The 20,052-nt window shown below is 58.1% G+C and overlaps 1 protein-coding gene and 1 non-coding gene across 8 annotated transcripts in view; both read right to left on the reverse strand.

Moving 5' to 3' along the window:
• Positions 1 to 385: 385 nt before the first annotated feature.
• Positions 386 to 20,052, reverse strand: part of LOC138815621 (chromodomain-helicase-DNA-binding protein 4) — a 30,351-nt gene continuing 10,684 nt past the window's right edge. For 4 of the 7 annotated variants that reach the window (XM_070005028.1, XM_070005024.1, XM_070005026.1 and 1 more), the window contains exons 17-40: positions 19,778 to 19,915; positions 19,435 to 19,556; positions 19,167 to 19,340; positions 18,722 to 18,863; positions 18,500 to 18,631; positions 18,282 to 18,399; positions 16,941 to 17,065; positions 16,249 to 16,486; positions 15,993 to 16,168; positions 9,695 to 9,875; positions 9,538 to 9,624; positions 9,358 to 9,446; positions 9,064 to 9,197; positions 7,605 to 7,749; positions 7,058 to 7,223; positions 6,699 to 6,799; positions 6,474 to 6,603; positions 6,093 to 6,164; positions 5,846 to 5,983; positions 5,307 to 5,415; positions 4,548 to 4,680; positions 2,182 to 2,377; positions 1,128 to 1,291; positions 386 to 1,002 (exon numbers count right to left, since the gene is read on the reverse strand). In XM_070005028.1, the coding sequence (XP_069861129.1) occupies positions 985 to 1,002; positions 1,128 to 1,291; positions 2,182 to 2,377; positions 4,548 to 4,680; positions 5,307 to 5,415; positions 5,846 to 5,983; positions 6,093 to 6,164; positions 6,474 to 6,603; positions 6,699 to 6,799; positions 7,058 to 7,223; positions 7,605 to 7,749; positions 9,064 to 9,197; positions 9,358 to 9,446; positions 9,538 to 9,624; positions 9,695 to 9,875; positions 15,993 to 16,168; positions 16,249 to 16,486; positions 16,941 to 17,065; positions 18,282 to 18,399; positions 18,500 to 18,631; positions 18,722 to 18,863; positions 19,167 to 19,340; positions 19,435 to 19,556; positions 19,778 to 19,915 (3,228 nt within the window). In that variant the 3' untranslated portion in view covers positions 386 to 984. Of the gene's footprint in view, positions 1,003 to 1,127; positions 1,292 to 2,178; positions 2,378 to 4,547; positions 4,681 to 5,306; positions 5,416 to 5,845; positions 5,984 to 6,092; positions 6,165 to 6,473; positions 6,604 to 6,698; positions 6,800 to 7,057; positions 7,224 to 7,604; positions 7,750 to 9,063; positions 9,198 to 9,357; positions 9,447 to 9,537; positions 9,625 to 9,694; positions 9,876 to 15,992; positions 16,169 to 16,248; positions 16,487 to 16,940; positions 17,066 to 18,281; positions 18,400 to 18,499; positions 18,632 to 18,721; positions 18,864 to 19,166; positions 19,341 to 19,434; positions 19,557 to 19,777; positions 19,916 to 20,052 lie in introns of all 7 variants that reach the window. The other 3 variants (XM_070005027.1, XM_070005025.1, XM_070005022.1) reach the window with 1 other exon arrangement.
• LOC138815649 (small Cajal body-specific RNA 11) lies at positions 6,883 to 7,025 on the reverse strand. The gene has a single exon (XR_011368408.1). It is a non-coding gene; the product is annotated as a small Cajal body-specific RNA 11 (non-coding RNA).

Raw genomic sequence — 20,052 nt, forward strand, 5'->3', positions numbered from 1 at the left:
GTTAAAAATAATTCGCAGGCTGACGCCCGTGGCTCCCGCCTGTCATCCCAGCTACACAGGAAGCTGAGATCTGAGGATCAGGGATTCATAGCCAGCCTGAGCAGGCAGAGCCCACGAGACTCAATCACAGAAAAAGCGGAAGTGGCGCGTAGCTCAAGTGGTAGAGCACCAGCCTCAACGCCAGTGAGCAGGCCTTGAATTCAAGACCCAGGACCAGCAACAAACCAACCCCGCAACTCTCCCCGAGTCTCAGATGGATGCTGTACTAGCAGCCTGGAACCCCAGGCTGGGAGCAGGGGGGCCAGCTTGCAGGGGGCCCTGGGGCCGCTTCTCTTTCTGGGGCGTCTGCACCCATCCACCTGTTACCCCACACGGAATCCGAGCGTTAAAATACAAGGAAACCTTTATTTTTTCATTTTCATCAAGAAATTTGCTGTTTGCTTTTTTTTTTTTTTTAATGCTTTTTGGTTCTTTTTCTCTTTTTTTTCCCCTCCCAATTTTCTTCTTTTCTGGTTTTCGCCTTTTAAGTTCCGTTTTGTCTCTCAGTCAAGTGGCTGGAACTGCTGGGTTCCTAGTATGAAAAAAAATGATGCCAACAGAGAGGTAGCTGTGTCTCCCAGGGTTCCGCCCACTCTGAATGTCCAAAAAAAAAGAGAGAGAAAGCACAAAATAAAACCAAAATAAAAAACAGAGGAGATTCAGATGGTTTTTCTTCAAGCCTGGCAGGAACCGCAGAGTCCGTGTGTAACAGTGGCGGAGGGGCGGAGCCCAGGGCCCACAAGGCCCGCCCACTGCTGCCAGCTCCCTGCTGATAGGCCACCGAGCGCTGCCAGTCTCCGCAGCAGGAAGGGCCGCCCGGCGGCTCCGCCCCTCCCCGCGGTGCCAGGCGCTGCTGTTCCTTTGGGACCGGGTCCGGGGGGCAGGAGGAAGCCCCCAGGGGAGAAGCGGGGACACGAGGAGATGACTGATGGTCACATCCGCTCTTCACTGCTGCTGAGCCACCTATGGAAGGACAGGGGGAAAGATGGCCGACCAGTCACAATCCCAGATGCCACCAGACAGGGACAGGGAGCAGGCCCCCCCCAGTTCCAGGAGGGGGGCTGGGGGTGCAATCGGGGCACACCCACCTGCTGCGGGGGGGGCTCTGGGGCCCGGTTTGCCAGGCGACTCAGGATGTTCCGCTCCGACATCTGCAGCCTCACGGCCACCGGGGGGATGCGCGCGATGGTGGCGGGGAGCCGCGTCACGTCGGCCTTCATGTCGCTCAGGAGCTCTTCCAGCTGCTTCAGAACTGCACGGGGAAACCGAGGCGGTGAGCCGGGCCGCCCTCACAGCACGGCTTCTCCCCGCGAGGCCCAGGCGCCCCACACCCGCTGCGTCCCCGCTCCTCCGATCCCACTTCCAATCGGTCACACGTCTCCTGAGATGGCCCAGGCTGGTCTGACCTCCTGGGTTCAGGACCCAGCGCCTGCGCATGCCCGGCAGGAGGGGGCTAAGCCTTGGGCCACGCACACTGGCTCCCTCCCTTTTGCTTGGGGTGGTCTCAGACTTGCTCATCTTCCTCTAGCTGGCCTGACAGAGGAGTTGCTGGAACTACAGGAATGGGCTGCCATGCCCAGCCGGTCTCTGCATTGTAGTCACCTGGCCTTCATTATTCTTTGCTGTAGTCTCTTATTTCCCCTTTTTATTCTTGGGGGGTCAGAGATGGAGTGTTGGGCCTTGTGATCCTCCCGGAGCTCCTGTTCCTGTTCCTTAGTGCTCTACTATTGCCTGCAGTTACCTCCCACTTCTTTTCTAGCAGCCTTCTTGGCCTCATTTCACCCCACCTCCTCCTCCTCATGTTCTGCTTTAATTAGAAAGAAAAGGTTGATAGGGGTCTAAAATTTGAAGGGCTCTTAAACACCTGATGTTACCTCTAAATCCGGGGTGACACTCTTATTAGGCTAGTTTGCATTCCGTGTCAAGAACCTGAATACATTAGAAGAGTCAAAGAGAGGCAGAGAGCTCGTCAGCACAGCCCGAGCTCCCAGGCCGGCTCCCAAGTGCACAGAAGCTAGCAGGGCGCTGTAGCTCACACCTGAAGCTACTCAGGAGGCTGAGATCTGAGGATCCAGGTTTGAGGCCAGCCTGGGGAGGGAGGGAGGGCTGGTGGAGAGGGCGGAGCGGGCGGCCACGGGCTACCTTTGTGCAGCACGGCGTTGGCAGGCTTGTTTCCCGCCATGGACTCCTTGGACAGGTGCTGGTGGCTCTCGGCCAGGCACTCGACCTCGGCGAAGCGGGTGTTGAGGGCCATGGACGGGTGCGAGGGGTCCTCGGACATGTTCAGATAGGCCGCCCTGCGCAGCTGCTCCTCGATCACCAGGGCCTGCTCCAGGAGCTGACGGACACAAAGAGCGAGATGACGCCCGCCCCTGATCACACGTGTGCGTGCACGCGCATGCGCACACAGCACATATAGCTGTCTATAACAACGTGCAGAGGGAAAAGGCAAAACACAAAAAACAGTGCAATAAACACTACTCGTGTACACGCTGAGAATTTCCCCCTCTTTGTTTCCTTTGCAGGGTGGGTATTGAACTCAGAGCCACAGGTGTGCAGGGCACAAAACCTGCTGCTCGGCTACACCTGCAGTCCGCACCCACCGGCTCACCCACATCCATTTCGGGCCAGCAACTGACAGGAGAAAGCCCGTGCTGGGGCTGCACCCGCTGCCAATCCATCCGATCCAACATCCTCTTCCTGCCCTGGACTCAGCCTTTCCCACCTTCCACCTCGGCTCACGGCTGCAGTTTGGCGTGGGGTCAGGTCGAAGCTACCCACGCTGCTCTCGACTTGCTATACTGTCCCAGCCTCCTGAGTGCGGGGATTACAGGCATGCCCCACCACAGGCCACCTGGCTGGGTTTTGGTTGGTTCTGTTTTTCTGACCAGTGCTGGGGCTTGAACTCTAGGTCTAAGTGCTGTCCCCAAGCTTTTGTGCGCAAGGTTAGCGCTCTACCACTTGAGGCACGGCGCCACGGCCTGCTTTTTCTGTGTATGTGGTGTTGAGGAATCGAACCCAGGACTTCATGCGTGCCAGGCGAGCACTCTACCACTGAGCCACCTTCCCAGGCCTTCAGCTATTTTGTTTTGTTTTTGTCAGCACTGTGTGGATTATGATGTTTCTGGAATGAACATCCTAGGTGCGGATGGTCTGACTCCTGGGGTGCGGTGGGGGTCAGGCAGTGTGGATATGCTTCCTTTTTTTTCTTTTTTTGGTCAGTCTTGGGGCTTGAACTCTGGGCCTGGGCGCTGTCCCTCAGCTCTTTAGCTCAAGGCTGGCGTTCTACCACTTGAGACACAGTGCCACTTCTGAATAGTTTATTGGGGATCAGAGTCTCACGGACTCTCTTTCCCAGGCTGGCTTTGAACTGTGAGCCTCAGGTCTCAGCCTCCTGAGCAGCTGGGATGACAGGCGGGAGCCACAGTGCCCGGCTACTTCCTTCTTTTCTACTAGCTGTTCCTGTCCTGAGAGATCCCCCAACTTTCTCTATGACTCGGGGCAGGAACAGCAGCTGTCTCTGGAGTCTGCCCATCACCCCGAGTGGAAGAGTGGGCATACCAGGGCCCAGAGGCCAGATCTGCCCCAGGGGCAGTTTCTATGTGGCCAAAAAGCCACAGGTGGGTTTGGTGTTGTGCCAGTACTGGGTGGCACTCGAACTCACGGCCGCGTGCTGTCCCTTAGCTTTATCAATCAAGGCTGGCGCTCCACCACTTAAGCCTTCTGTAATTAGAGACAAGAGTCTCAGAGCGGGCGTGGTGGATCCCGCCTGTAATCCCCGCTGCGCAGGAGGCTGAGGTGCTGTCCAGCCCAGGCTGGCTTTGGACGCGAGGCTGTCTGGTCTCGGCCTCCGGGGTGCGGTCCTGCCCGAGGCTGCCTCGGGCCCCCCTCCCCTCGGGGCACACCCCCTCCCCTTTATCCACGCGAGCGCGGTGACCCAGAAAAGGGCCCCCATCCATCCTCCGCCAGCCACCTCCTCAGGAAGCCCCTTCGCCGACGCTCCAGCTCATGGACGAACTCGCACCCGCCCGTCAGCACCGCGCACGCGCAGCTGTGCCGCTAGTCCTCCACACCGCGCATGCGCAGCTTCCTGCCTCACCCGTCCTCCACACCGCACACGCGCAGCTGCTTCAGTCATCCTCCACACTGCGCATGCGCAGCTGCCTGCCCCACTCAGCCACACGCGCACGCGCAGCTGCCAGCCTGTCGCCCTCCACACTGTGCACACGCACTGCCTCACTCGTCCTCTGCACCGCGCACGCGCACTGTGTCACTCGTCCTCCGCACCGCGCACACGCTCTCACTCGTCCTCCACACTGCGCACGCGCACTGCCTGCCTCACTCGTCCTCCACACTGCGCACGCGCACTGCCTCACGCTCCCTCACTTCTGCTTACTTGGAAACTAAGTCACAGAAAAATCAAACGAGGGCGGAGCCAGCCGACTCACTCCCTGGCAGAACCTTCTGGAATCTCGTCCCCCCCCACCCCCGCGTCCCCCGCCGCTCACCTTGAACCTCCGCGCCAGGAACTTGTTCTTGATCTCGAGGAAGTTGCCGCGGTTCATCTCGCCCTTGAAGGGCTCGTTGAGGATGGCGTAGCGCGGGTCGTTCTGGATGTCCTGCCACCGCGCGTAGCCGTGGCTGCGGGCGCGCTCAGGAGCACAACCGGCCCGACACCCGGGAGCCCCGGCACCCCCACACCCGGGAGCCGCCCCGGGAGCCCCGGCACCCCACACCCGGGAGCCGCCCCGGGACCCCCGGCACCCCCGGGAGCCCCACACCCCGGGAGCCGCCCCGGGACCCCCGGCACCCCCACACCCCGGGAGCCGCCCCGGGACCCCCGGCACCCCCACACCCCGGGAGCCGCCCCGGGACCCCCGGCACCCCCACACCCCGGGAGCCCCGGCACCCCCACACCCGGGAGCCGCCCCGGGAGCCCCGGCACCCCACACCCGGGAGCCGCCCCGGGACCCCCGGCACCCCCGGGAGCCCCACACCCCGGGAGCCGCCCCGGGACCCCCGGCACCCCCACACCCCGGGAGCCGCCCCGGGACCCCCGGCACCCCCACACCCCGGGAGCCGCCCCGGGACCCCCGGCACCCCCACACCCCGGGAGCCCCGGCACCCCCACACCCCGGGAGCCGCCCCGGCACCCCCACACCCCGGGAGCCGCCCCGGCACCCCCACACCCCGGGAGCCCCGGCACCCCCGGCACCCCGGGAGCCGCCCCGGGAGCCGCCCCGGGAGCCGCCCGCCCGCAAGGATACTTGATGATGCCGGCCAGCAGCCAGTAGTCGTGGCGCCGGTGCCAGATCTCGTAGGTCTTCTTGGTGACGGTGGCCGCCCGCTCCTCGTTCTGCCACAGCGAGTGCAGCTCTGGGGGGACAGCCCGTGAGACGCGGACCCCGCGCGCACCCTCGGCCCGCACCCGCCAAGGGAGGTCAGCGGGCGCGGCCTGGAGCCCGCACCCCACTGGCCAGCCCTGTGCGCACGCGCGGCCTCGAGCCCGCACCCCGCTGGCCAGCCCTGTGCGCACGCGCGGCCTCGAGCCCGCACCCCGCTGGCCAGCCCTGTGCGCACGCGCGGCCTCGAGCCCGCACCCCGCTGGCCAGCCCTGTGCGCACGCGCGGCCTCTCCGGCACCCGGCTGGCCAGCCCTGTGCGCACGCGCGGCCTCTCCGGCACCCGGCTGGCCAGCCCCAACGCGCACGCGCGGCCTCTCCGGCACCCCGCTGGCCAGCCCCAACGCGCACGCGCGGCCCACCCAGACCACCCAGGCCAGCCCCAACGCGCACGCGTGGCCTCACCCGTGAAGCCGCCGTCCGCGATGTTGAACATGAAGCGCTGCTTAATGTTTTTCTTCTGCTTCTCGTCGCTCAGGTCCTTGGGGGTCTCCCCGTTCTGCAGCATCACCTCCTTCTTCTCCTCCTCCTCCTTCTTCTCGTCTACAACGGGGCAAAAGTGAGTGGGCCTGCCCCCCCCTCCCGCCCAAGCCTCAGCCCCCTCTTCCCCCCAAGCCAAGCCAAGCCAAGCTCCACCTCTCCCAACACCCACCTTTATCCTCCACCACAACCGGGGTGAGATCTATGGGCGGCTTCTCCTCCACCTTCTCCACGTCAGCCGCACCTGCAGAGCAGAAAGCACTGAGAATGTTCCCAAAGGAGGCCGGGCGCCGGTGCTCACGCCTGCAATCCCACCTACTCGGGAGGCTGAGATCTGTCGATCAGGTTCAAAGGCAGCCGGACAGGAAAGCCCAAGAAACTCATCTCCAATTGTTCAAGCCCCAGGAGGGGAGGCCCTGTGCCCCCCCCCCAACTTGAAGTCACTATGGGAGTCACCAAGCTGCGGGGCACGGGGCCTAGTTAAAATCCTGGTCGCTGGAGACTAGCAAAGCTACCCGCAGAGCTGGGGTGCTTGCCAGGGTGGGGACCCTACCTTTGGCCTCTGTGTCCATGGACTCCTCTGTCCTCTCCTTCACTTCTGCCTTTTCTACTTTCTCCTCGCCGCCAGGAGGCTCAGCCAGAGCCTTTTCCTCCTCTGAGGCTGGGGTCGGCGGCGGGACACACTTCACAGGAATGAAAAGCAGAAGATAAGGCGCAGGGGCAGGAGCAGGGGCAGGGCAGAGGGGGGCCTGGGGGGGGCTCGGGGTCCATGCCTCACCTCCGTAGCTGGCTCTGGGGCTGCCGCGGCCTTCACCTCCTTCTCTCCTTCGGCGCTCTCCTCTTCTTTGAGGCTGTTTTCCTCTATTTTGATCCCATCCTCTGTGGAAATCACGCGAGACCAGCAATGAGGAAGGACGGCTGGGGTCAACGGGGATGGGGGGGACAACCACGGCCCCTGTGAAATTGTCCCCTCGTGCCTTTAAGAGCCAGACCCATTCTTCGGGCTGCCCTCCTAAACTGAGGGGGGGTACACTGTGCGTCCTGCCAGACTGCGTGTGCGCCGCAGGAGCTGAGCACGGGGCAGCAGAGGGCGTGGCCAGGACAGGCTGGGCAGCAAGCCAGGGCCGGCAGGCTTACCAGCCGGGGGCGCAGGGGCAGGAGTATTGGGCTGGGTGTCCCCGGGAGTGGAGGGTGTTGGGGTCTTTGGAGAAGGTGATCCAGGCTGGGACATTTTCTTGTTTTCCTCTATTTCGGCCAGTTCAGGCATGCTCCAGCGTCCATTCACATGTTCAAACTCCTGAACCTGTCGAGAGCAATCGCCAAATTAATGACTTAATGAATGCTTGTACTAGTCTTGTTTTTTGAGGGAACCCCCCCCCTGCAAGAATTAAGACACACACACACACACACACACACACACAAAATAAAATATGGAGAAGAGCCAGGTACTGATGGCTCCCACCTGTCATCCCAGAACCGAGATCTGAGGATCTCGGTTCAAAGCTAGCCTGAGCAGAAAAGTCCCTGTGAGACTGATCTCCAATGAACCACCAGAAAACCGCTTTGGCGCTGTGGCTCAAGTGGTAGAGTGCTCGCCTTGAGCAGAAATGCTCAGGGACAATGAGCAGGCCCAGAGTTCACGCCCCACAACTGACCAAAACCAATGGAGCAGCTCGGGGCTCACCTTCTTGCGAATCAAGGACATGACACCAATCCTGGTGAGGACATGCTGGCGAGAAAGCCCTTCTCGGGGGACCCCATCCGCAAAGGTCTCGGCCCCATCAGCCCCTGGCTCACATAAATGCCGCATGAAAAGGGAGACATAGGCCCTGTGGTAGAGAGAAGCAGCAACAGGTAAGAGAATCCATGCCAGCCGGGCATGGTGACGCACACCTATAATCCTAGCCACTCAGGAGGCTGAGCACTGAGGATTGAGGGTTAAAGGAAGTTGGGGCAGAAAAATCAGAGATTCATCTCCAGTTAGACACCAATAAAAACTAAGAAGTGAGCCAGGCGCTGGTGGCTCACACCTGTCATCCCAGCTACTCAGGAGGCTGAGGGCTGAGGATCAGTTTCAAGCCAATCTGGGCAGGAAAAGTATGAGACTCTAATCTCCAATGAACTGGAAGTGGTGCTGTGGCTCAAATAGTAGAATGCCAGCCTTGAGCAGAAAAAATAAGGAACAGCACACCCAGGCCCTGAGTTCAAGACCTAGTCCTGGCTTGGGCACAGAGAAGGAAAAGGAGGGAGGAGAAGGAAGGAGGAAAGAAGGAAAAGAGGAGGAGGGGAGAGGAAGAGGAGGGGAGGAGGAAGAGGGAAGAGGGAGGAGAAAATAGGAGGAAGGGAGGAAGAGAGAGGAGGAAGAGGAGGGAGGAGGAGGACCAAGGAAGGGAAAGAGCATCCATGACACTACAGCCTCTCCAGCCTGGTCCCAGCTTTGTACAAGAAAGCTGCGCCCACAACCCACGTGGTCTCAGGGTGGCAGGAAAGCCAGAAACCCATCTCTAGAGGCCACAGCTCCGCCAGCCATCCTTCGCAGTGAGCACACCTTGGGGATGGGCCCGCGGGGGGCGAGGGGGACGGGGGAACAGATGGTGCAGTGGGGGGCCCGCGGGGGGCGAGGGGGACGGGGAAACAGATGGTGCAGTGGGGGGCCCGCGGGGGGCGAAGGGGACGGGGAACAGATGGTGCAGTGGGGGGGATAGATCCCAGGGTGGAGGAGGGCCAGATCCCGGGGTGGAGGAGGGGCAGATCCCGGGGTGGAGGAGGGGCAGATCCCGGGGTGGAGGAGGGGCAGATCCCGGGGTGGAGGAGGGGCAGATCCCGGGGTGGAGGAGGGACAGATCCCGGGGTGGAGGAGGGACAGATCCCGGGGTGGAGGAGGGGCAGATCCCGAGGTGGAGGAGGGACAGATCCCGGGGTGGAGGAGGGGCAGATCCCGGGGTAGAGGAAGGACAGATCCCGGGGTAGAGGAAGGACAGATGCCGGGGTGGAGGACAGATCCCGGGGTGGAGGAGGGACAGATCCCGGGGTGGAGGAGGGACAGATGCCGGGGTGGAGGAGGGACAGATGCCGGGGTGGAGGAGGGACAGATAAGAGGGGGGGCAGGTACGGGGGGGGCGGGGCCCAGGCGCGGCTCTCACTTGAACTCCTTCTCTGACTTGCCCCGCAGGTCCCTGACGAGCCACTGCGTGGTGAAGGCGTCCTGCGGCGGCATCCCGTACCGCATGATGGCGTTGAGGAACGCTTTCCGCTGGCGCGCGTTAAAACCCAGAACCTGGACGCAGGGCGGGGCGGGCTGCTTGAGCAGGGCGCATGCACCCCCTGCGGCCCCGCCCACGCCCATGGCCCCGCCCTGCGGCCCCGCCCGCGCACGCCCCCACAGCCCCCGCCCACCCTCCGCGGCCCCGCCCACCCTCCGCGGCCCCGCCCCTCACCTCGATGTTCCCGCCGACGCGGGCCAGCAGAGGAGGCAATGGCTTGTCTTTATCATTGCGCAGGCCCTTGCGGCTGGGCCTGCGGGGGGCTGCGGGAAGAAATCGGGGTTCAGCCAGCGGGCGGGGGGGGGGGGAAGGGGGGCCGAGCACCCCGCCCCCGGGCAGGCCGCCGCACCGCACCTTCGGAGCGCTCGTCGAAGTCCTCATCCCCTTCCTCCGAGGCCACCGAGTAGTCGGACTGGTTGTCGGACTGGTCGTCCTGCCAATCTGGGGGGAGAGGGGCGCGTGAGCGGGGTCCTGGGGTCCTGGGGTCCTCGGCCCGCGGGGCCGCACTCACCCCGGTCCTCCTGCGAGCCGTCGTTGTAGTTGACCTGCTTGCGGATGCGCTTGCCCTTGCCCAGGTTGCGCGCCAGGTCCTCCTGCTGCTGCTCGTAGTGGTGCCGCAGCAGCTTCTCCCAGTAGTCGGGGTCCACGCTCTCCTCCTGCTTGATGATCTCCCGCTCCACCTCCTCTTCCTCCTGGGACACAGGGGGGCCGGGGCTCAGGGCGCTGACGCCGCCCCCAGGTCCCTCCCCGCGGCTTTAGCGGCGCAGTGACAGGGACAGAAGCTACATGAGGTTAGTGGTGTGCACAAGGAAAACATGGAGCGGCAGAATTCCTTCTAGATCCTTCTCCCGATGAGAAGCGACAGAGGAGAGAAGGTTAGAGCCTCCCTCCGCAAGCAGGAGAAAGAAAAGCTGCAAAAGATCTTCAGAGAAAACACGCCTCTCCAGTCCAACTCTGTGAAGGAATCGACAAAAGAACTCTAGTTTTTTTTTTTTCTCACTCTTCTAGAAGTCTCGTGGATATTTTCTGACATATCAGAACTGCCTGATGATCTCAATCCCTCGTGGGGAAAATAAGTCATTGCCAACCATCCAAATGTACAATCGGCTAACTTAAACATACAGGGTGGGCATTCTTAACCCAAGATTAGAATGCAAAGACAAATATATATATATATATGTATATATTATATACATATATATATATATATATATGGGGCTGGGCAGGTGGCTCAGTGGTAGAGCGCTCTCCTAGCATGCATGAAGCTCTGGGTTCGATTCCTCAGTACCACATACACAGAAAAAGCCCAAAGTGGCGCTGTGGCTCAAGTGGTAGAGCACCAGCCTAGAGCCAAAGAAGCTCAGAGACAGCGCCCAGACCCTCTGTTCAAGACCCAGGACTGGCAAAGAAAAAAAAAATTCTCTGAACTATTCCAAAGTCCAAAATCTGCAACAGGGGCTAACACTTGTAGTCCCAGCTACACAGAAGGCTGAGATCTGAGGATCAAGATTCAAGGCCAGCCCAGGCAGACAAGTCCATGAGACTCTTCTTTCCAATGAATCACCAAAAAACTAGAAGTGGCTCTCTGGCTCAAAACGGTAGAACGCTTGTCTTGAGCAAAAGAGCTCAGGGTCAGCGCCCAGGTGCCAAGTTCAAGGCCCATGACTGACCAAAAAATAAACAACAAAAAAGCTAGTGATGGAACAGAATGTCTTCCTTGAATTTTGAAAAGCTAAAGGACAACTTAGTCTTTTTGTGCATTCCAGTAGCAGACCTGAGTTCACCCCCAGTAACACTAACACACACACACACACACTCACACACACACTCACTGAACAAAACAATTCTGATGCCAGCATTTCAGATAGAGGATATTCAATCTGCATGTCTTAATAACTTCTATTTTCGACCATATTCTTAAGATACAGTAAGTAGACAAGAACAATATTTATAATAAATTACTTCTCTATACTTAAACTCCAGAGGGTTTATGTAAGGCATGGTGTGCGTGTTACACACCTATGCACAAATACATGGGTGATGTACACAGATCCACATAGGAACTCGAACGCATGTACTTTAGCTTCCCTTTAGAGTATCAAAGACCTGAGCAGAGGCTGGGCGTCTGGCTCAAGTGGCAGAGGCCCCGAGTTCAACTCCAGTACCACCTGAGATCAACTGAGTCAAGTCCTTCACGGAGTCCACAGCGCGCAGACTCCGCGGCTTCTGACCCTGTGCTAAGACTGGATGCCTCGGGAGCATGTGTCCAGGTGCGTACCTGACGTGGCGCTGTGGCTCAAGTGGTAGAGCGCCAGCCTTGAGCTGAAGAGCTGAGGGACAGCGCCCAGGCTCAGAGTTCAAGCCCCACCACCGAACCAAAAAAAATCAATAAAAATAAATAAAGTTTTCTTCTGTTTGGCAGTGCTGGGGTTTGAACTCAAGACCTTGTGCTCTAACACTGCGTGTGCTGATGCTGGGCCTTGAACTCAGGGCCTGAGCGCTGTCCCTGAGGTCGTTTTACTCAACTAATGGGAGGGCCACTTGCACTTCTTGCTCAGGGCTGACCTAAAAGTAGAATTTTCCTTTATCCTGCTGCAGAGCTCGGATTACACAAGGGTGTCACCCTGCCCAGACTTGTTGAGGGTCTGCGGGCCACAAGTCCTGTTCCTACCACATAGCTTGGATAGTAAGTTTTCACTGTTGTTTATTTTCACTTTGGCTGTAGTGAGGACCGAACTAAAAACCTCACACTTCCTAGGCAGGGACTCCAAACACCTATTAGAAACATCTCCCTCCTCCTTCCCCCTCCCGCCAACAGTAACAAGGTTTGAACCAGGGCCTTTTTTACTCAAGGCTGGAGCTATACCACTTGAGCCACATTTCCAGTACAGCATTTTACTGTTGAGTGAAAATGGAATTATGTGGACTTTTCTGCTTTGAACCATGATCCTCCAGGTCTCTGCCTTCTAAGTAGCTAGGATTACAGGCGTGAGCTACAGCATCTGGCTTTACTTGCTTTCCTGATACCATCAACGCTTCCCAGGCTTTCCTAGCGGGAGAGAGACTGGCTCATCACAGAAGGGCAAGCGAGCGAGCAAGAGGGCGAGCAAGCGGCCCCACACGTCAGAATACATGTTTCCTTTTAGTTGATGTCAGGTATTTTGGTATAACTGAGTAATATACATATTAACCCCTAAATTATATTTATTTTTTTGGGGTCTGGTCGTGGGGCCTGAAATCTGGGCCTGGGCGCTGTCCCTCAGCTCTTCAGCTCAAGGCTGACGCTCTGCCACTTGAGCCACAGTGCCACTTCTGGCTTTTTACTTTTTGCTTTATGTGGTGCTGAGGAATCGAACCCAGGGCCTCAGGCATGCAAGGCAAGCGCTCTACCACTGAGCCGCCTTCCCAGCCCCTAACCCCTAAATTATAAAAAGTAAAACAAATTCTAGGGTTGAGAAGCAGGGTGACCTAATTCATTCCTGCTTGTGATCCTAGCTATTCAGGAAAGCAAACAAGCGGGGAGAAACAGGGCTTGAGGAAAGCCCTAGAAAAAAGCTGAAACCCCATCTCAATCAATAAAATCTGGGCCCAGTGACACATGCCTGTCCTCTTAGGTACAATAGGAGGATCACAGTCCTGGCTTGAGCAGGCTAACTAAAAGCAAGATAGTGTTCGAAAAAAGCTGGGGCTGTGGCCCGAGTGAAGAGTCACAGCACAAAGCTGCGCCAGTACGTACCAAGCCTTGGGTTCCATCCTCAGCACAGCACCCCAAAAGAAAAATCCTGCACATAACAGTGCTGTGGTCACGCGTCAATACATGATGTGTCCCGCGGGGAGTCACAAACACAGGCTACGCACGGGGCACGTGCTGTCCTGAGGAATCTGATCTGTGGAACCTCCACTCCCAGCAAGTGCTGGCAGCAGACGCCTGTAATCCCGGCTCACTCAGGACCGTGCTGTGAAGCCAGGCCATGCAGGTAAGCCCGTGAAACTCTTACTTCCAGTGAGCCACCAAAAAGCAGACAAGTGGAGTTATGGCTCAAGTGGTAGAGCACCAACTTTGAGTGACAAAGCTCAGGGACAGTGCCCCGGCCCTGAGTTCAAGTCCCAGGATTGTCCCGCGTGCACACTCACACGCGGAATGGAGTCTATGTGGTAGACCCCACAGTCTTTACTCTTACGTCACTTTCCTGCTGGTTACAAAATGAAGTGTGCTGGGACCATTCACCTTGGAGAACAAACAGCTCCCAACTCCCATTGAGAAACCAGCTATGAGAGGGCAGGAAGCGAGGGCGCGGCGACCGGAAGTCCACGCCCACTCCAAAGCCTCCCAGCCCGATGGTATAAAGAGGACCGCGAGCAAGTGAACTGGAGGCTTGGCTTTATATACCTGTCACTTGTGGATGAAGAAATTCCAATACACTATGTATTTCTGCTCTTTTCTTTTTAACTTTAAAAGACCACAGGGAAAAGGAGAGGGGGAAAAAAGTAATAATTTGGAGAAAGTAAAGGGGGAGGGAGTGATATTGTCCAAAAAGAAATATATTCTTGGCCTGGGCAGGTGGCTCAGTGGTAGAGCGCTTGCCTAGCATGCATGAAACCCTGGGTTCGATTCCTCAGCACCACATGCACAGAAACCACCAGAAGTGGCGCTGTGGCTCAGGTGGTAGAGCGCTAGCCTTGAGGTGAAGAGCTTAGGTGCAGTGCCCAGGCCCAGAGTTCAAGCCCCAGGACCAACAAAAAAAGGAAAAACAAATGTATTTTTGCTGGGCACTGGTGCTCACACCTATAATCCCAGCTACTCAGGAGGCCAAGATCTGAGGACCACGTTCAAAATCAGCCCAGATAGGAAAGGAAAATCCATTAGACTCTTATCTCCAATAAACCACAAAAAACCAGAGGTGGGGCTGCGGCTCAAATAGTAGAGCAGCACTAGCTTTGAGCAAAAAAGCTCAGGGAAAATACCCAGACCCTGAGTTCAAGCCCTCCAACTGATCAACTGAGGGTGGCTCAGTGGTAGAGCGCTTGCCTTGCATGCCTGAGGCCCTGGGTTCGATTCCTCAGCACCACATAAGCAGAAAGAAAAAAGCCGGAAGTGGTGCTGTGGCTCAAGTGGTAGAGCGCTAGCCTTGAGCTGAAGAGCTGAGGGACAGCGCCCAGGCCCAGAGTTCAGGACCCACGACCCAAAAAACAAACAACAAAAAAAATATACAGCCAGGTGTGGTAGTTCACGCCTGTAATCTGAAGCTCAGAGTTTAAAACCAGCCTAGGCGGGAAAGGCCAGGAGACTCTCTTCTCCAGTTAACCACCAAAAAGCAGGACGTGGAGTTGTGGCTCTAGTGGTAGAGCAAAAGAGCTAAGAGCAAGCACCCAGGCTCTGAGTTCAAGCTCCAGTCCTTACACAAAAATACAGATACACGGGGTGATAGATAGCTACATCCCTTAAGCAGGACAATGTAGCTCCTACCTGCAGACAACAAGAGGCTCGTGGTTCAAAACAGGACAGATGAAAAGTTCTCATGAACCCGTATCAACTAATAAATAGCTGAGCGCAGACAGCCACCAGTAGCTCCCGCCTGTCATCCCAGCTACTCCGGAGGCTGAGATCTGAGGATCGCGATTCAAAATCAGCCCAAGCAGTAAAGTCTGTGAGACTCTCATCTCCAATGAACCACCAGAAAACCAGAAGTGGCGCTGTGGCTCAAGTGGTAGAGCGCCCGCCTTGAGCTGAAGAGCTGAGGGACAGCACCCAGGCCCAGAGTTCAAGCCCCATGACCGACCAAAAAAAAAAAAAAAGAAAAAAGTTCTTAAGAACCCATCTTAACTACAAAAGCTGAGTGCAGCCAGGCACCAGTAGCTCACGCCTGTAATCCTAGCTATTCAGAAGGCTGAGATCTGGGGATCACAGTTCAAAGCCAGCCCAGGCAGGAAAGACTGTGAGACTCTTACTTCCAATTGATTTCTAAAAAGCCAAAAGTAGAGCTGTGGCTCAGATAGAGCACCAGCCTTGAATGAAAAAGCTCAGGGACAGCAGCCAGGCCCTGAGTTCAAGCCCTAGGACCAACATACACAAAAAGTGCAGAATGTCATGGTGTGTGCTAGGCGCCTAGCTACTGCATGCAGAGATGGAGGAAGACAGGCCAGGCCAGACAAGCTTTGGGGGGACGGGGGGGAGGGGGCAGGGGGGAAAAACAGTGTCAAATTGAAATAACTTAAAAAATGATAACTTGGTATGTAATTTCTAGTTTAAAAAGTAATGAGGGCCTGGGCAGGTGGCTCAGTGGTAGAGTGCTTGCCTAGCATGCATGAAGCCCTGGGTTCAATTCCTCAGTAGCACATCCACAGAAAAAGCCAGGAGTGGCGCTGTGGCCCAAGTGGTAGAGCGCCAGCCTTGAGCCAAAAAGGCTCAGGGACAGCGCCCAGGCCAGGTCCTGAGTTCAAGCCCCATGATCAACAAAAAAAATAATAAAAGGTCCAGAGGCCTTGTTTCCGGATACTACAAAGCTTGTCTGGCTGGGTAAACCCCAGTGCCGCTGAAATTAAAACACTTAGAAAAAGAGACCAGGCATAGTAGCGGACCTCTATAATCTCAGCCAGTCAGGGCGCAGAGATCAAAATGATCCCAGTTCAAGGCCTACTACAGGCACAACCACGAGAGGCAAAATAATCTCCAGGACAAAACGGCTAGCAGCCTGGCTCAAGTGGCCAGCAGAGCACTTGCCTACGGTGCCGGGGGTTCGAATCCCAGGTAGCACCAATCCCTGACCCTGTCCACCGCGGCCTCAGCCGGGCCGCGGACGTGTACTCACCCCCATCTCCTCCTCCCGCACCACGTACTGGGCCACCTTGAACGAGCTGAGGTACTCGTTCATGCCCTGCAGCTCCGTGTCCTCCGTCTCGTCCTGATTGCGGTCCAGCAGCCGCTCGATGGCCTTGTCGTCGTAATGGATGACGCTGCTGTCCTCGCCCTCCTTGCTGTCCCCTCCTGCAACGAACCAGGGCCACATGCCTCAGCCGGCTGCGGGGGGCACCCCGGCACCCCGGGGGGAAGCCCCGGGGCTCCACCTCCATCCGTGGCTTCGTCCTTGAACAGTTCCTCCGTGCCGAACTTGAGGATGTCGTCCAGCTCCTGTTTGGACATCGAGCCGGTCTTCGAGCCCAGGCCTGGCCGCACGACGAGGTGCGTGAGCATCATTTTCTTCTTGGCCACCTGCGTGATGCGCTCCTCCACCGAGGCCCGCGTCACAAAGCGGTAGATCATCACCTTCTTGTTCTGCCCGATGCGGTGGGCGCGGCTGAACGCCTGTGGGGGGGGAGAGGGGATGGGAGCCGCTATCTTCCTCCCTCGCTCTGGCACCCCGGCCCCCAAATACCAGCCAGCCTCTACCCTGCTCCCCAGAAGAGACCCAGAGCCAGCCCAAGTTCTAGGAAGTTACGCGCCATGCAAAGTCAGGAGCTGGTAGCGCCTGCCTGTAATCCCGGCCACGTAGGCGGTTGAGACGTGAGGATCGTGGGTCAAAGCCAGCCCGGACAAGAAAGCCTGTGTGACTCTTACCTCTAATGAACCACCAAAGAGGTGGGAATAGAGCTGTGGCTCAAGTGGACCCCCGAATTCAAGCCCAGGATCAACACACACACACACACACACACACGCACGCGCACGCACGCACGCACACACGCACACACACGTCTAGTTTTCTCACTTAACTAATGCCAGAGAGTGGAGCCATCAAAAGTTCTAGGGTACCCCTGCTCACCTGAATGTCATTATGGGGGTTCCAGTCGGAGTCGTAAATAATAACCGTGTCAGCAGTGGCGAGGTTGATCCCAAGGCCCCCAGCGCGCGTGGACAGCAAGAAGCAGAACTGCTGAGCCCCCGGGGCTAAGGAAGGAAGCAGGACCCCGTTAGACCAACTCCACACGCCACGACAAGACGCAGCCCAGGACCCCACCAGCCAACAGGACGCAGCTCCTGACCCCACTAATCAACAAGATGCAACCCGACTCCACCGACCAATCAGCAAGACACAAACCCTGACCCCACACCAATCAAGATGCAACCTGCTTCCACCAACCAATCAGCAAGAGCAACCCAACTCCACCAACCAATCAACAAGATGCAACCTGACTCCACCAACCAATCAGCAAGAGGCAACCCGACTCCACCCACGAACAAAATGCAACCTAATTCTACCAGCCAATCAGCAAGAGGCAACCCGATTCCACCAGCCAATCAGCAAGATGCAACCCGATTCCACCAGCCAATCAACAAGATTCAACCCAACTCTACCCATCAAGATGCAACTCCTGACCCCACCAATCAACAAGATGCAGCTCCTGATCCACCAATCAACAAGATGCAGCTCCTGATCCACCAATCAAAACGCAAACCAATTCCACCAATGAACAAGATATGAGTCGTGATTCCACCCATGAACAAGACGCACGGAGAACCCCACAGGAGGCCCGTGGACAGACACAGGAATCAGCTCGAGAGGGTGGGAAGACAGCCACAGGCTCAGGACTCGGGCACTTCCCTGCAGCTACTGACCAGTGATCACAGTAAGGACGTCCACAGACACCACCCAAAACAACGCGGACGAGCAGGGCACGTTCCAATACCATGTCCACCCCACGTGTTGCACTGATTAAGACAGGGCCTCGCTTCCTGCCAAAATGTCCCACTCAAGCCAAGAGAAAACCTCAGACAGAAGCCAATATAACTAATCCACGTTCACCCAGAGAGTCGGCATCAGAAAGGTACTGTGGCTCACGCCTGTAATCCCAGCTACTCAGGAGGCTGAAATATGAGGATCATGGTTCAAAGCCAAGCTGGGGGAGACTATCTCCAATGAACCACCAGAATACCAGAAGGGGAGCTGGGGCTCACAGTGGTTAAGAGCACTCACATGACACAAAAGAGCTCAGGGACAGCACCCCACCTCACCCCCCAAAAAAGAGCCACAAATGAGGCTGGGAGGCATGGCTCAAGTGGTAGAGCACCCGCACAGCAAGCACAAGGGTCAAGTTCAAGGCCCAATGCCACCTTGACAGAAGCCCGGATGGAGGCCTGGATGGAGGCCCGGCCTCCCTCTCACCATTGAAGCGGTCGATGGCCTCTTGGCGCATGTTGCCCGTGATGCCTCCATCAATGCGCTCGTACTTGTAACCCTCGTGCTCCAGGAAGTCCTCCAGGAGGTCCAGCATCTTGGTCATCTGGGAAAGGAGGCGGGGTGAGCGGGGGGTGTGGTGACAGGCCTTTCCCGCCATCACTCTGCCCGGCAGGCCCGGGCTGGGCTCCGGCGCCCCCCTGTACCTGGGAGAAGATGAGCACGCGGTGGCCGCCCTCCTTGAGGTTCTTCAGCATCTTCTGCAGCAGCAGCAGTTTCCCCGAGGCCCGGATGAGGGCGCTGCCATCGTACATGCCGTTGGGCATCTTCGGGGCCTCCTGCGGGCCGAAACAGAGGGACAAGGGATGAAGGCAAGAGGGCAGGAGCGGTGGCAGCCGGAGGGTGAGCAGGAGGCCGGCGGGACCTACCATGGCCGCCACGGGGAAGAGGTAAGGGTGGTTGCAGCACTTCTTGAGATCCATCACTACGTTCAGCAGCGAGACCTGGTTGCCGCCACCTCGAGCGTTGAGGGCCTCAAAATTGCGCGTGAGGATGTACTTGTAGTACTTCCTGTGAGGGCGGAAGGGCGGCGGGGAAGGGGAGGTCAGCCTGCAGGAGTCTCAGTGACCCAGCCTCACCGCCGCTGGCCCCGATTTCCTTCCAGCAGATCCCACTTTAGGGTCAATGAGGGAATGGACTAAGCGAGAGCGCTGCGCTACGGGTCCCTGTGCACCCGGCTTCTTTATGCCCGGCCTGCTCCTGAATGCAGGCCCCGCGTGTGTTGGAGTGGAGATGGGGAGGGACTGGGAGCCCTGTGTGGACAGATCGATGTCTGTCTGTCTGTGCTAGCGGGGGTTCGCCCCCCACACTCACTTCTGCATGGGGCTCAGCTCCACACGCACGATCAGCTCGGTCTTGGAGGGCATGTTCTTGAACACGTCGGCCTTGAGCCGCCGGAGCATGTGTGGCCCCAGCATGTCGTGCAGCTTCTTGATCTGGTCCTCTTTGGCAATGTCGGCAAACTCCTCCAGGAAGCCCTCCAGATTGCTTGGGAAAGCGGGTGGGGAGGGAAAAATGAATGGGGGGGAGGCAGGAGGAGGAGAGCCACGGGGCCCTGGAGGGGCAGACCCACACCACTTACTGGAACCTCTCGGGGGTGAGGAAGTTGAGCAGGTGAAACAGCTCTTCCAGATTGTTCTGCAGGGGCGTCCCGGTGAGCAGCAGCTTGTGCTGCAGCGAGTAGCCGTTGAGAACCCGGAAGAACTGCAAAGCGCGGGGCGAGGCGTGAGACAGGGGTTGGGGGCGCCCGCCTGTAATCCCGGCTACTCAGGAGGGCTGAGAACGGAGCAAGATCATGGCTCAAAGCCAGGGCGGGCAGGACAAATTGGTGGGAACTGTCCGAAAGTGGAGCTCAAGAGGGAGACCTAACGTCAGCCTTAAAAACAGAGTCTGGCCGGGCCGGGCCGGGCCGGGCCGGGGCGCACCTTGGACTGATTGTTCTTCAGCCGATGGGCCTCGTCCACGATGAGGCACGCCCAGTCTATGGAGCCCAGGATGGCCATGTCGATCGTGATGAGCTCGTACGACGTGAGCAACACGTGGAACTTCACCGAGGCCTCTTTCTGCACGGGGAAGGGGCATGCGTGTTAGCGCGGCCTGGCAGGTCCCGGGCCCCGCCCTGTGGCCCCGCCCACAGCCACACCCCGCGAGGCCCCGCCCCGTGGACCCGCCCCCACCCACAGCCCCACTCTACCAGGCC

Source organism: Dipodomys merriami, unplaced genomic scaffold, assembly GCF_024711535.1.
Source record: "Dipodomys merriami isolate MVZ:Mamm:240054 unplaced genomic scaffold, mDipMer1.0.p SCAF_654, whole genome shotgun sequence".
In the NCBI taxonomy this organism is placed as follows: Eukaryota; Metazoa; Chordata; class Mammalia; order Rodentia; family Heteromyidae; genus Dipodomys; species Dipodomys merriami.